The sequence below is a fragment of the Tachysurus fulvidraco genome, chromosome 2 (assembly GCF_022655615.1).
Source record: "Tachysurus fulvidraco isolate hzauxx_2018 chromosome 2, HZAU_PFXX_2.0, whole genome shotgun sequence".
NCBI classification, from domain to species: Eukaryota; Metazoa; Chordata; class Actinopteri; order Siluriformes; family Bagridae; genus Tachysurus; species Tachysurus fulvidraco.
Genome location: NC_062519.1, coordinates 40,299,692 through 40,316,296, shown reverse-complemented (window position 1 = coordinate 40,316,296; position 16,605 = coordinate 40,299,692). Strand labels below are relative to the sequence as shown.

At 41.9% G+C, this 16,605-nt stretch overlaps 1 protein-coding gene across 3 annotated transcripts in view; it reads right to left on the bottom strand.

The window, feature by feature from the left end:
• The window catches only part of sbf2 (SET binding factor 2), a 109,073-nt gene that overhangs the window by 25,502 nt on the left and 66,966 nt on the right, over nucleotides 1-16,605 (bottom strand). For all 3 annotated transcript variants that reach the window (XM_047809945.1, XM_027153259.2, XM_047809946.1), the window contains exons 17-21: nucleotides 15,253-15,321; nucleotides 3,158-3,328; nucleotides 2,695-2,972; nucleotides 1,210-1,382; nucleotides 457-530 (exon numbers count right to left, since the gene is read on the bottom strand). In XM_047809945.1, coding sequence (XP_047665901.1) covers nucleotides 457-530; nucleotides 1,210-1,382; nucleotides 2,695-2,972; nucleotides 3,158-3,328; nucleotides 15,253-15,321 — 765 coding nt within the window. The remainder of the gene's footprint in view (nucleotides 1-456; nucleotides 531-1,209; nucleotides 1,383-2,694; nucleotides 2,973-3,157; nucleotides 3,329-15,252; nucleotides 15,322-16,605) is intronic.

Below are 16,605 nucleotides of genomic sequence, written 5' to 3'. Positions count from 1 at the left end.
TAGGTATAAAAGTATGGTATAAAACACTGTGACGTGCTGTTATAGGAAATACCGAGATGTTGTATTTCTTTATGAGTAAAAAAAAAAAAAAAAAAATAAAAAAAAAAAAAAAAAAAAAAATAACTTTAGCTCAGCTTTTCCTCTTAGATTTCTTCAACATGGCAGCGTTGTTCTGGTTTAAATCCTCCGTGTTAAGTGTATTAATGTGAACTTGGTCCTAACTTTAAATGATTTAAAAAAAAACACAACAACCTTGGCCGGTCCCCCCCCCCTGCGGAGCGTACAGCACGCTCGCTCATGCATGGAGTAAATCCAGAAATTTAAACCAGAGGTCAAAGATTGGAAACAAAACCAAACTGTCTGGATGAATTAGACATCAATAACATGACACAGCAAAGATGTCACTGTAGAGATTATGATCCTGGACCTAACATGTGAGCAGAACACCATGGTCACCTTCTGGATGGGGGGAAGCCTCCTGCTCTCCCTGTGGACTGCCTCCAGTGTTTCCATTTGTATAGCCACAATGCCTAAACACACAGAGAGAGAGAGAGAGAGAGAGAGAGAGAGAGAGAGAGAGAGAGAGAGAGAGAGAGGGAGAGAGAGAGACAATATAGAGGAGAGATGAATAGAGATAGAAGAGAGATAGAGAGAGAGAAAGATAAATGGAGTGTGAGACAGGTTAGAGATGATATATGGAGTGAAACAGGTTAGATAGATAGACAGATACATGATATAGATATATATATAGATATAGAGATATAGTATATAGATAGAGAGAAAGTGTAGTGATGTTGACAAGGAAAGTTTGTGAGATATAAAAAGAGGAGATATATAGTTTTTATACACTTTTATATATTATTATTTATATTAAATATATTAAATTTATAGATACATTTATATTTATTAGAAAGTTATTTATACATATATATACATGTATTATATCTCTCTTCTTTCTCCCTCTTGTACTAATTACTCTCTCTCTCTCTCTCTATCTCTCTTTGATTTCTCTTTTTTTTTGTGTTATTTCCACACCACTTTTTCCTCTCTCTCTCTTGCCTTTTCCTCCCCCCCTCTCTCTCTCGCTCTCTCTCTCCGAGAAAGAGAGAATATATTTTAACTCATTTTTATTCTGTTGCTTCGGTGCTTTATGCACTACAAAATGATAATTATGACTCAGCTGAATCTTTCCCTTTAATGAGCTCTGACCTGGTATCATACTGTGCAGGTTCTTGATGTGGTCCTGAGTGACTCCGCTCTCAGTGCAGACCTTGTCGATGAACCGAGCGATGAACCGAACCACAGAGTTGGCGATGTCGCTGTTCTCCGAGTCCTCGAATCCGCTCTCCGTGTCGAAGCTTTCCGCAACGCTGCCGGCGATGCTGTCGAAGCCCAACAGACAAAATCCCATTTAATAACTCTGTTCATGAGTCATGAGTTTCTCCTACACCGATATCGGGGCCTCTGGGCTTCTTTTTTTTCAAGAAAAAACCCACAAATATAGAGCTTAAAAAAAAAGAAGAAAAAGAACAAAAAAAGGAAGAAAAAACTTGATGACAAATTATTTAATGAATGATTTACGTACACATCGTTTTTAATACACGGTAGAGTCGGAATACATTTCCCTACGAATGAAAATCAAGCCAAATCGTTTAACAGTAGCTATGAAGTGAACTCTAGAAGAAATTAATATGCCACGGTGGATGTTAAATTTGCTGTAGCAACATCTGCGGGGCAAAAAAAAAACGGCCTGAAATGGCGACGTTACGCCGATTGTATTGTATTTGTGACGTTTATGACGTGGATTTGTCGGTCTTACGACGCAGTGTGCAAATAAAGTGTTAGTAAGTATTTGTATTTTATGACCCGACTGTAAACACACTCTAAACCCCAAGGCTAAAAGTGTACCACACTGTTTTCTCCCCATCATAATGTTTTCCTCCCTGTAATACGGCTGCTGGGAGGGGGAGGGGGTGTGACGACCCACACGTCTCTGTATGATTTTACAGCACTGCCGTTTCAGGACGTAAGTTTAAAACGTATTCTTCTCTTTGAGTTTGCTCTTTAAGCGCCGGTCCAAGCGTAATCTAGTAGCTCAGCGCTCCCAGTGCGTACGGGGAACTAATTTGTTTTCACGGGGCTACTGTGCAGCCTGGCAAGAGAGCTGGAACAAAAATATATATATATATATATATATATATATATATATAAAGTGAACTCTGGCTCTGGAGAGATCAATTTGGCTTGTCTTTATGAACAACATTCCCCATATTACTTTGACTACAAAGCCCTGGGGTTCCCCAGTATTGTTGTTTTTGGTTGTGCCTGAGCACTCGCTGTGCACCGGGCCAGAACATCATAAGGTTTCACCCACTCCGCTCAGGCAGCCACGCCAGCTGGAGGAGGCGGAGAGGATATGGCACAGAAGTGGATCGCTAGAATACACATTGTGCTGAGACGACGCCCCCGGAGCTGTCAGCACCTTCCTCGCTTATGGAAAAGAAGCATGCTTCTTGCCCTAGAATAACACTTGGCGCTGGCGTAGGGTTAATTTGATTCTATTTAATTGGCCGCTGGAGGCCGGGGAGCTATTTTAACAGACTTGCATCACCACTTTCCAGACTGGCGACTCGTCTAAAGCGCCTGAGGGTAAATAAATGAAAATGCGCCTTCTTTTATTATGCCTCGACTTGCCTGTTGGTGACGATACTGTTGCTGCCGCTCTCCCAGTCAGCGGCGGGCGTAGTCGTACGGAGCAGCTTGTTCTTGCTGGCGTCCAGAGGCACGAGCAGGTAGACCATGAGGCTGGCGTAGTGGATGGCCTGGCTGAACACCGTGCTCTCTTCACTCTTCACCAGCTCCAGCTGTTTCTCTTTGCTAAGGCTCGGCCATGCACGCAGCTGCTCGGCTGCCAGGTCCATGGCGGTCCGCTCTGATCGTGCAGAGGGAGGAACCGAAGAGGAACCTGGATCCTGATGAACCCCGAGCAGAAAGAGAGATCGTGCTGTACAAATGAGTTTGTGATGCTCACTATCTGTAGCATTACATCTGTGGCAGTTTTCCCCGGCTCAGAGTCACAGTTAATCACAAGGTTCTACTGTCAGATGCTACACATCTTGAAGTAACACCAATCCAGAATCCAGAATAATCTCATTACCTTAAGTTTAGCTGTGATGAGGGGCTTCTCCTCTGGAGCGTTAAGGTACAGGTCACGGATCTGGTTCTGCACCTCGGAGTAGAAGGTGGTCTCCCAGAATTGCTGACTGGTCCAGATGGGTTGATCCTGCACGCACGTGTAGGCATACTGGTTCACGCCTGGGGCCAGTTTCTGCATGTTAGTAATGAAAAAAAAATAAATAAAAATGAGTAATGCGTACACTCTTGATCTCTGGCACGCTGCAATAATGGACTAAATATCACCCAACAAACACAAAACACCGGCGTGTTATAACTCGTCGGGAGAAGTTCACTTGTAAAAGAGCCTGAGGTGAAAAGAGGAAAACAACGTGCGGCTGCCAACGGCAACCGAGCGATCCGTCAGTCTCGGCGGATATAATTTTCTCAACACGTCCCAAAAAAATAAAAAATAAAAAATAGAGTGAGAACAGGCGTAACTCCCAAAGCAGATTTTAAAAACCGGTTCTGGTGTTGTTTTAAACATTCAGATGCAAATCGCAATGAAGCGTTTGCCAAGACACAATAAAGCTCGATCGTAACGACAGTTTTATTAACACTACGACTTTGCTCTCGTTCCACCGACGCCGGCTCTTCTCCTTAACTCACAGTGCAGGCTGCGAACCTTCTTTTAGCCTAAAAACCTCTTATTAAATTTGGGTCTGATTTCCTTTCAGCTTTACAGAGCACCACACCACAGACTTGCTCCAATTCCCTCTAATCCCAACAAACCACAGCCACGATCGCGATCCCGGACGGACAGAGTAACACGTCTTCTGTGTTAAAAGAGAGAACGGGGAAAGGAGGGAGACAGAAAGAAAAGAAAAGAGCACAAAATTTAGGGAATACAGCAGGAATGCACTTACGACGGAAAAAAAAAAAAAAAAAGAAAAAGATTAAAAGTCCAGACTGATAATATTAAAACAAACTGGATGGAAAAAAAAAGGTTTTTTGTTTACGATCCATTCAGAGGTGGAGGAGATATAACGATATCTTTAGTGTTGCGCCGTGTCGTGTTATTACTGATGTTTGCGTGCTGTCGTCGCGAGTGTTGTCGTAAGCTTCGTTTTGAACCGTAAGCTCCGACTGTAAAATCAGACGTATTAACTATCTAGAAACATAGTAGCTTTGAAGGTGATCTGAGACGTAAAATTCAAAAACTAACTAGCAGGAAAAATGGATCGCATTATTACACGGGCATTCGCGAAATTCCAGGGGTTTCGTTACCACGACGTCAAGTGGCCGTGGTTTCTGGAGGTCTTGGGAAAAAAAAGAAAAAAGAGCGTGCCTATGATGGATAATGGGATGTGGGATGTGACAGCTCAGAGGTTAAGGTGTTGGGCTACTGATCGGAAGGTCATGGGTTCAAACCCCAGGTCCACCAAGCTGCCACTGCTGGGCCCCTGAGCAAGGCCCTTAACCCTCAGTCACTCTGGATAAGGGTGTCTGCTAAATGCCGTGAATGTAAGTGTAAATAATGAGAACAGAACAATCATACAGGTAGATTTTATATTTTATATCTATTATGCTTTATTATTTTACAGTTAAGCTGTTTTCAAAAACAAATAAACAACCAAAAACTACGGTTAGGATTAGATTTTCAAATAGGCCACGCCTACCCGATGACGCGATATCTGTTACGCTGTTCTGAAATCCCTGGAAATAAGTGCGTCCCTTATTACACGATAACAGTCTAGCACTCGTATATGTAACGTGACCCAGAAAGCTCCAAGCTCACTTTTTTTTATTGATTTTGTTTTTATTAAATACTGTAAAATAACTGAATGAAACAAAAGAGGTGATTGTGAGTTTCTCTTATGACCTGTTTTGTGAATCGAAGCGACCCCTACGTGGGGTCACGGCCCCGGGTATGACGCCCGTGAGAACAGGAACTGACTTGTTTGGTGGACGCTCTAAGACAGCACAATAGCGAATGTTAGCATACGGTGATAAGAGTGAGACGCATCCGTGTTTAACTGTAGCTGCTGGTGAGACGCATTCGTGTTTAACTGTAGCTGCTGGTGAGACGCATCCGTGTTTAACTGTAGCTGCTGGTGAGACGCATTCGTGTTTAACTGTAGCTGCTGGTGAGACGCATCCGTGTTTAACTGTAGCTGCTGGTGAGACGCATCCGTGTTTAACTGTAGCTGCTGGTGAGACGCATCCGTGTTTAACTGTAGCTTGCCCTAACTTAGGGCAAGGCTTGTTTTCTAATCCTGCACGCTAAGCATTTCTGTACTCCTGCTTCTCGAGGCACACCTAATAATTATATGATGTTCGTCCTGGTTCAGAGCAACTGGCTCTTATTAAAAGCTATTAAAAAAATGTTAAAAAAAAATTATACGATACTGATTTTAAGCCGAATAATCTAGACGCGTGTTTTAAAATACGAGCTGATTGGAGGATCAGGGTTCAAGCCCCAGCACTGACAAGCTGCCACTGTTGGGCCCTTGATCGAGGCCCTTAACTCTCACTGCTGGATCATGGCTGAACCTGTGCTCTGACCCCGAAACCCAAAGGTGGGATACGTGAAGAAAGAATTTCACTGTGCTGTAATGTAGATGTGACAAAATACAGGCTTCCTCTGGACATAACCCCAAACCCACATGTTAAACACTGCAGACTTCAGCACATATATAGATAAATGCAGTGAAATTCTTTTCTTTGGAGGACGTTGGGGTCAGAGCACAGGGTCAAACAGCAGAGAAGGTTAAGGGCCTTGCGAAAAATGGGACTTAAAGCCACGACCATCTGATCAGTGACCCAGAACATTCACTGTTAAGGCACCTGGCCGCGTTCTTCTCTCCGGGTCAAGCGATCGATGAAATGATGACGAGGAAGGTTTGAAGGGAAGATGGTGGAGTTTTTTCAGCCCTCCGTCATCGTGACTGTGTGTTTCAGCCTCTTGTCTTGCTACACGTGTGACAGAGTCAAGATGACCTTCTCCAGTCACACAGCCTCCAGTTGTTTGGAGAATGAGTGTATATTTTTGCCAGAGAAAAGGAATGTAAAGAAAAAAAAAAAAAAAGAAAGGAAAAGATAACTGCAGGCTAACAAAGAAACAAAAGACGACGAGTAGGTTTTACAGTAGACGTGTGATTTGTGTGATGAAGTGAAAGGAATGCGTTGTTTATCCCAGACAAACTCCAGTCTCATAAACACTGAATTACTAACCTGCACTAAACCTGGGGGATATGATGCGTAATTAAAAGTTCGGTCCGTTCGGGTTCACGCTGAACTCTATCCGGTGTGTGTGTGTGTGTGTGTGTAAGTGTATGTTCAGTTACTATTGAGAAAAATTTCCGCACAGTGAAAAAAAAGAAAAGAAACAGATAGTTTACGGTAAACTCGCATCATCTGCAGGTCTGTTGTTGATTCCATTATAAACAAAGAAATCCGGGCTTTATGGTCGGGTTTGTGTAACGATGGACTGACACCGAAACTGTACGAACTTTAGACTCATGGTTACGAATGAGTTTTAAAAATAAAAACATTTTGTCATTAATTGGAGAAGGTGGTTTTAATCAAGAGACGGATTTCGCATTGAGCAAAAAAATTCAGATGAAACTTAAAATGTGCTCTAAGTGTAGTAGTGTTAGTCTTTTTTATACTCTTGATTTATACGTTGTCTATCTATCTATCTATCTATCTATCTATCTATCTATCTATCTATCTATCTATCTATCTATCTATCTATCTATCTATCTATCTATTTATTTATCTATTTATTTGTTTGTTTGTTTGTTTGTGTCTGACAGCTTAGACCCTAAATCCTTTTGTTTTCATCTTTGGTCTGCATTTTCGATCCCTAATTTTTTTCCCTAGACTTAAAGGCAAGTATTTAAAGCTGACGTTACGGAATGAGCTACATAAAAGCTCATTGTTGTACTACTCGAGAAACCCCAGAGGTGAGCGGAATGTCCGAACGGTGAACGTCTACGATTATGAGCCGGATTAGCCGTGTAAATATTGATGTAATTCACCGACCGAATTCTTCCCTAAATCGGTATAAGGAATCTTTTCCAAACGTCTAACTCGATAGAGATCAGGCTAAAAAAAAAAAATGCCGTAATGCGTATCTGATCTGAACAAACCTCCTTTTGTTTCGAATCGGGTGCCGGCCGAAGGTGCTGACGAAGAGATTTAAATATGACGTGCTGCAAAATATTTGTGTCTAGGAGCACTAAAAGCCATCTTGAACCAAACATCTCGTATACAGATCTGACAGCCGACAAACAAACCCGTGTGACCAGGACAGAAGGTCAACGTGTTTTGTGCATCGAACCCAAAAAACCTTGTTCTGTGCAAAGTGACTCCAGAACGCACGGCTTGGACATCCTGAGATGCAAAGTAAACACCAGGAGGTCAGGAACTGGACAGATTAAGGCACGTGGGAGTCAGAGGAGAAAGTCACCATGTCTGCTTTGAGGAATATAACAGCTTGACAAACAAAACCTTTAAATCCCCTGCTGCACAAACTGTGACTGAAGGAATGCAAACAATCGCGCTGCACCGGCTAAAGGTCGGAGATCGACAAGTCGGAGTCTCGCCGTGTCATTTTTCACTGATAGATCTGAAATACAATCTTATGCACACGTGACAAATTCTGTCCTGGCGGTATCGAGACATCGCCTCGAGATAAACGACACATTAAAATGTATTAAATTCTTACTGTGACCTTGAATATCTACAACTAAAAAAAAAAAACACACAACTTGTGGAAAATTGTGGACTCCTAGTGAGACTGGCGTTCGTTTTATTCCGAGTAGACACAACAAACCCAGTAAGGAGAAGATGTTTTAATATCTAACAGAATTCAATAACAAATGTTTTGTCGCTTTATTACCGAGAACCGAGACACTACGTTATTGTGATATTCCTGGTATCTTCACAAACATTGTTTTCACGTGACTCATTCTGGTGGATGTTAGTTTTGTTCCAGATCAACTGAGCACATAATGACACGCATTAGAGGACATAACTAGCAAAAGTCTTTGTTTTTCCTTTCTAATCGAAATACCAGAGGAAGAAAACACACTTGAAAAACGACTCCAAAACACGATCGGCTGTGGGGGCGTCTAAATGTCAGAACGAGCTGGAAAATAAAAAAAAATCTATAAAGTTATTATGATGTTAGTGTTAGTTACCCTGCATATGTGAAATGAAGAGAAAAAGTTTCAGCCACAAACAAGACTTTTATTTTCCCCACTAGAACCTCTGTGATGATTTTTTTGGGCAATCACTATAAAGTCTGAGAACTTTTTTTTGTGTGTTGGAAACATTTTTTGGTACAAAAAAAAACAACAACAACTTCTCCTAGGATTACTATTATAAGCAAGCGTAAGAGACTCTTTAACGCAATGACCTGGAGATTAAGGACATGAAATCTGTGTCAAAGGATAACTTGAATTTAAAAACAATCTATAAAGAATCTTGCAGGTTTAAGGTTTAAACAGTGGCCTGAAGGCTGAAGCGCTTCCTGTGCACTATGACTTGCAGACCTTGACCACAGAGAGTAAAAGGGAAAGATGACAACGCATTGGAGGACTGCCAAGCTCGCTTGGCAAACCTGGGGAGAGAGTGAACCACACGAGTAGATACGTTTATTACCACACACAAACGACGAGCGGCTGCGGCGGAGACACTCGTGTTTTTTTTTCTAACGATGTTAAAAAAAAGTCCTCGGCTACCAACCGAGCTGCCGAACGTCATAACAGTGGGACATAACGCTGAAGTCAAGATTGATCGAAAAACATAACGCTTAAAAAGATTTTATTGCCTAATTATCTACAGCGGCTTTAAATATATGGACCCGCTGTAACGAAGACAAAGGAGTGTAAGGATGCTGGATAAAATGAGAGTAAACGATCTGGTTAATGTGGCTGTAAAGAGTAATCAGTGAGGCGGTGAATGATTTTATAAAGTGTGCAGGTTGGATTTAGGAAAGGTTATTAAAATGTGGATGTGAAGATTTTGTCCTAGTTTCTTCCATGGATGAGCAGCACAATGTTTCCCAAACACACACACACACACACACACACACACACACACACACACACACACACACGTGGCCACGTGGACAGCGTGTGCTCACAGTAACAGTGAGCAGAAGCAACTAGCAGGCTGTGAGCCATAAAAAAGTCAGATCAATCAGTGGAAGGCAGAATCAGTCACAATCACCTTGTCTCAACTTGTAGAAATTTTATACCAAACAAATCTGAACCCAGGACTATCCAGAATGTGTGTGTGTGTGTGTGTTTCCCCATCACGTAATGCTGCCTGTCGAGAGGTTACTGGGTGAATAGTGATGGACATGACCTGGCATGTCATTTACGTCAGAGCATGCTTGTTACAGTCATGTGTCTCTCTTACAGGATGAAGCACTGAACACGAGACACACTGACTTTGTTTTGATGGCAGATAGCGAAAGGGTGCCAATACTTTTATCTCAAGGTCAAAATTGATCAGAAAATGTTAAACCGTAAACACTACGTAATATTAGTGTATTAGGGTATACTCTAATTGGGTATGCATGAAGGGCACTAGGTATTATGTTATACCCTATGTAGTATGCATGAAGGGCACTAGGTATTATGTTATACCTTATGTAGTATGCATGAAGGGCACTAGGTATTATGTTATACCCTATGTAGTATGCATGAAGGGCACTAGGTATTATGTTATACCTTATGTAGTATGCATGAAGGGCACTAGGTATTATGTTATACCCTATGTAGTATGCATGAAGGGCACTAAGAATTAGGCTATACCCTATGTAGTATGCATGAAGGGAACTAGGTATTATGTTATACCCTATGTAGTATGCATGAAGGGCACTAGGTATTATGTTATACCCTATGTAGTATGCATGAAGGGCACTAGGTATTATGTTATACCCTATGTGGTTTGCATGAAGGGCACTAGGTATTATGTTATACCCTATGTAGTATGCATGAAGGTCACTAGGTATTATGTTATACCCTATGTAGTATGCATGAAGGGAACTAGGTATTATGTTATACCCTATGTAGTATGCATGAAGGGCACTATGGTTTTCCTAATTAAGACATACCCTAGAAAGGCACTAGGTATCATTATATTCTCTGTAGTTTGCATGAAGGACGAATTAAGGGGGAAGTATAAATTGGGCTATACTCTACACCAAGTATTACATTATACCCTATGTAGTATGCACTAGTAGTTCCATTATAACCTGTATAGTATGCAAGAAGAGCACTAGGTACTACACTATGTCTTAAGTTATTCTCTAGATGGTGTGTATAAATGTAGTTTTCTGCCAAATGCTGTAAATCTTTTCCTGGACAGTAAGTAATATACTACAAGCCTATTAACTGATTTCCAACGTAAGACACATGAAGATATACACTAACTCACTGGCCAACAACATGGACGCAAACACAATGTGTGCTAGATTAGAATCTAAAGACTTTTTCAATGATGAAGAGCATTAATTACTGCCATCAATGACTTTAAACACGGCAGGTTGTGGTGAGACGCTCTCGGCGATACCGAAGTCCCTGACTGACCTGCCTGAGACTCGGAGTTAGTCTTCCATCCACTGTAAACGCCACAGCGTGACCTGAACCCTACCCTAACCAACGCTGCATCTGGAAACAGAAAGACAGGAGCATGCAAAGCAAGGACTCGTGATCCATCCATCACGTCCTCCTGTTACCTCTGTGTTTCGGTTTAGCGTCAAACAGAAGAGAAAAGACAGAAAACACAAAAGAGATTTGTGCCTTCATCTCCTGCCAAGCCAGTAACACACATCACGCAGGAGTACGGTCCGGGGAGCACGAGAAATGGAGGGATAAACGGCTGCACGGACGTTTGCAAACGTCTCCGTCTCGGCTTTAGGTGAAAGATTGATAACGAGGAGAATAAATCACGGGTCCAGCCTTGATCTGCTTGCGTAAGCAGATCGCATACAAACATCATTCCTTCGGAAAGTCCGGGAAGATCGGACTTCTGGAGCGCCAAAAAAGTCTGAGCACGCTCTCCTTAATCTTTCCAGTCGATATAATAGACTTTTTATCGAATTTTATACAAACAACAAAAAGTAATGCTCCTTTTTAATCAGTAACTTCCTGTTACATCAAATAAACGAGGAATCAGAAGAAACTGAAAATGTTGAATAGTTTTCAGATGTCTAAATGGCAGCACAGCTGGTCAATGAACTTTTGATTTAAGTCGCGTTCACAAAGCCAGGGAAAAAAAAAAAAAAAAAAAAAAAGGTTCTGGCTGGGCTGCAGTGCTGTAGATGTACACACCATTAGCTGTCTTACAAACAAATTACATGGTGATGTTCCAGACCCCCCGTGGGTGTGTGGAGAAAAGGCGCTTGTTGATTTTTTGAGGATTAAGGTCACATAATTGGGATTTCGATGCTCGCTGCTCAAGTGCGTTCTGGAAATCGGGCACAGATTTCCTCCTGGCTGTGAAGAGATGACGGCACTGAAGAGAAAAATGGTACCAAACTGTAGCGCTTGTCCTTCTTCTAATTATCGGACATTTATTTATCCATTATTTGAATACTTCCTAAAAAAATTTCTCCTTCTGTTTTGCTCAACATTTAAAAAAAAAAAAAAAAAAAAAAAGTGATGCGGCCGTGCTTTAGCCTTTTATTCAGTCCAGGTTCCCCGCCTCGTCATCCGTATACTCTGCTCACTGAGTCACTTAATGCCCCTTTTCCACCGAGGCAGTTTGAGTGCAGGTTCGGAGCCTAATTTAGAACCAGTTCTTTCTGTTTCGAAAGCCAAAGCACCGGCTCTGAACCAGGAAAAGTGGTTCTTAAGTAGCACCCAAAACGTTGCTGGTCTAGACTTAAGAACCGCTTGTGTCAGGAGCTGTGGGCGGGGCTACTGTTAGCGCATTTGATAATGTACCTTAAGTATAATAATGTTTAATACACTTTTACTTTACCGCAATGTACAGTAATCAATTATCAGCACACATGATAGTAGGTAGCTACATGCTAAGGCTAACTATTTTCTGTGTAAATGATAAAATAACGTTATGTACTGTCTCGATTACAACCTCCGTTTATACAGATTACACGGAGCCGCACGTACACGTTTTATTCGCCGCGTTTGGATGCCGATGTAGGTTCACAAAGCCATGAGCATTAACAGTAAAGCAACATCCGACATTGTTGTTGCGTTTGTGTTTGTCGCTGCTGCGCTAACGTTGCTGTGTAAGGTGACACGTATACAGTGACGTCAGACTCGGCTCTGTGATGCTCTCTAGCTGGTGAAAAGGCAAACTGGTTCTTAGAAGGTTCGCCTGTGGAACCAACTTTGAACCAGCACCAGCACTAGCTCTGAACCAGCCCCCGGTTCTTTTTGGTGGAAAAGGGGTATTAGTCTACAGGGTCTCAAAACCTCTAACAATCACTAGACCACAATAACAGAGGAGGAAAAACAAACAAATCCAAGTTCCATGCAAGTGTGGGTCGCAGTGTGCTCGAGCCCAGGCTTGGGGCAGATCTACTGCATATATTTAAGTGGCTTCATTTGAGGACAGAGCAGGTGCGACCCGAACGAATCAGTTACGAGAAGAACCTGACGTTTGTGTCTACCACGACGGTGAGCGTGTGGATGTCGGACTCGGGCGATCTGCTCACATACAGGTGTGTTATCTCAGTAATAAATAAATAAATAAAATTTACACACAGTGGCAACAAAAGTTTGTGAACCCTTCGGAAATAATAAAAAGTCGTAAACCTTCCGATCAGTATTCAACACCTTAACCACTAAGCCATCAACACACACGTAATACTAATCCTTCATGTCCTTATTGATCACATCCCATTACACGTTACACACTGTGGAAAAAGTAAGTGAACACATGGATTTAATAGCCAGTTGATCCTTCTTTGGCTTTGAGCAATAACCTCAACTTCCTGTTGTTTCTTCCAGTTTCCTGTAGCTGCGTATTAAACCTACACGACGTTCGGGAAGAGTTTTGGACCCGTATTCTTAGTGTGTCTCCTGAGGTCAGTCCACAGCATCTCTACAGGGTTAAGGTCTGGGCTCTGACTGCGCCCGCACAGCCACCCTGATATTATCCTGTTGGATATCTTTGTTTAATCCCTCGATGATGGCATGTTTTCCAGGCTCTGAAGCAGCAAAGCAGCTCCAGATCATGAATCTCCCTCCAACATACTTAACTGCTGGGATGATGTTTCCCCGTTGGTATGCGGTGCCCTTTTTACGCCAACCACAGTGCCGTGTTCATCCCAAACAACTCAACCTTGGCTTTATCAGTCCGCAAAACATTTTCCCGGTAGCCTTGTGGATTGTCAAGGTGGTCTTCAAGCAAACTTAGAGAGGTGTGTTAGAAATGTGTTTATCAGCCTTCTTCATGGCCTCCTGCCAGAGACACCATGTCTGTTGAATGTTTTTGTGTAGCAGACACATAAACAAAGATATTAATCAGTCGCTTGGCTGTCACTCTTGGGGTCTTCTTGTTTTTACCTCACTGACAATCTTCCTGAGAGCGCAACCAAACTACTCGATCATCGTAATGTCCATTTATAGCTCATTTGAGGAGAGAAATAAAATCTAAGCTGTTTGAGAGAACTTGGGAACCCGTTCCAGACTCTTGATGGTAGGTCTGTTTCAGGAAGCATGGTTCACGTTAGCAGATCATTCTTGTGAAATGTTTTCGTCAATCTCCTGTCATTAATTCGAAGGCCAGGTTTGCCAACTCTAATTAGCGTCTGCCGAAGGTTTCACATCCTTTTTTACAAACCTGGACTATAAATATACGAATAATATATTCAATGTGTACAAAAAGAACACAATCATTTCTGTGTTATTACTTAAACAGATTGTGTTTGTTGATTACTGTAACTTAGATGAGGTTCAAACCAGATTTATTTATCATGCAGGTATGAAAAAGGGTTCACATCCTACTTTTGCCTCTATATAATTGAATTGTATATAAACGAGTACAGGTTTGAAGATGCCTCTATTCCTTCCGATGCTTATTAATGCAACGTGTTTCCTCGTGATGCTGTCGTCTGTAATGAACTACAACACGGTCTGACATCGTGGGGGAAACAAACACGACGTTGATGTTCGAGCTGAAATCGAATATACTGTACATGTCAAACGCAAAAGGGTATAAAGAACTTTTACGTGCTAGCGTGAACCTAGGAGAGGATCAGATCTGGGGAGTTTAGGTTTTAGAGAGAGAGAGAGAGAGAGAGAGAGAGAGAGAGAGAGAGAGAGAGAGAGAGAGAGAGCCTGAGAGAAAGAAAGAGAGAGAGAGCCTGAAAGAGAAAGAAAGAGAGAAAGAAAGAAAGAGAGTGAGAGAGAGAGAGCACAAGAGCCTGAGACAGAAAGAAAGAAAAAGAGTAAGAGAGAGAGAGAAATAAAGAGAGAAATAGCGCAAGAGCCTGAGAGAAAGAAAAAAAGAGAGTGCAAGAGCCTGAGAGAGAAAGAAAGAAAGACAGAAAGAAAGAGAGTGTGAGAGAGAGAGAAATAAAGAAAGAGAGAGAGCCTGAGAGAAAGAAAGAGAGCGCAAGAGCCTGAAAGAGAAAGAAAGAGAGAGAGAAAGAAAGAAAGAGAGTGAGAGAGAGCACAAGAGCCTGAGACAGAAAGAAAGAAAAAGAGTGTGAGAGAGAGAGAAATAAAGAGAGAGAAATAGCGCAAGAGCCTGAGAGAAAGAAAAAAAGAGAGCGCAAGAGCCTGCGAGAGAAAGAAACAGAGAAAGAAAGAGAGTGTGAGAGAGAGAGAGAGAAATAAAGAGCACAAGAGCCTGAGAGAGAAATAAAGAAAGAAAGAGAGTGTGTGTTTGAGAGAGAGAGAGAGAGAGAGAGAGAGAGAGAAATAAATAAAGAGAGAGAGAAAGAGAGATTTAATTACGTTATGACGTTATAACTGTTTATCATAAAAGGAAGTGACTTCATTAATTTTCCACAAATTTACATCTAACTATAAAAAGAAAGAAAAGCCAAGCTGACGTGTGTGTGTGTGGTTGTGTGTTTGGTGGCTCCTCACGTTATCTGGGCATTATGGCTGAAGTAGAAGGAAGAGCTGAACGTGCACTCACCCGATAAAAGGCTGTGGTGAGAGGAAGCAGCGCTGCAGCCACCGTATACTCCTCGGCATTGGAGCAGTCCTGCGAGCACAGATAATACCAGCAGATGACTAACAGGAAAATAAATAATCTGTTGTTCCCAAGAAATAACAATTCCTGTTACAATAAGATTGTTTAGAACACATTCTAACAATATATTCTATCATAATATACAATAATAATAATAATGAGATTATGGAAACATAATAATAAAGTGTTTATTATTAACATTATCTAAATGTACTGATAAACGTGAACATTTTTATTACAGTAACATCACGTATCGGGCGGACGGACCGTACTGCGCTGACATCGTCGTCGTCGTCGTGCTCGAATACACAATATGTATCGTGATGATATCTCAGAACCCTGGACTTGTTTGTCTACAGGACGACGACTGAATAAACAGGAACGGCTTTATGACAAAGTACTGAAAATATCTACTTGGGGGTTAAAATCCTGACGTCTCGTTATACGAAAATATATGAAAGAAACGTCCGTGAGAAGTTTACAGCTCTTGTTAAAGGTCTTGATGTAGAGTTTTGCTGATGTGGACGATATTCATTCATTCACTCATTTTCTACCGCTTATCCGAACTACTCGGGTCACGGGGAGCCTGTGCCTATCTCAGGCGTCATCGGGCATCGAGGCAGGATACACCCTGGACGGAGTGCCAACCCATCACAGGGCACACACACTCTCATTCACTCACACACTACGGACAATTTTCCAGATATGCCAATCAACCTACCATGCATGTCTTTGGACCGGGGGAGGAAACCGGAGTACCCCGGAGGAAACCCCCGAGGCACGGGGAGAACATGCAAACTCCACACACACAAGGCAGAGGCGGGAATCGAACCCCCCAACCCTGGAGATGTGAGACAAACGTGCTAACCACTAAGCCACCGTGACCCCCATGTGGACGATATAAGAAATGATATATTCAGCGGGTATTTAAACCTGTTTTTGTTGTGTTCAGTGTTCAGTGTGTTCAGTCTCGGCCGTGTCTTACTCCACAGTGGTGTTAATATGATGCTCGTATAAAAGTAGACACTCAGGACTTTGTAGAGTTTCATCACTATTTCTGTTTTTCTCTACAATACTAAAAATGATATTTTCATAGAAAAGATCCAGAAAAACAAAAACGGTTATTTTTATTCCACACAGATGTTTGTATCTTCAGAGTTCATGTTGATATCAAACCCATTCCTGCTCTCTGAGACGCTCTGAGTGTTCGTTCATCTGAAAAGCAGCTCGGATTTGATCTTCAACACTAAAAAAAACTCGGTGTAAGGTTATAAACAGAGGGATAAACACACGTCT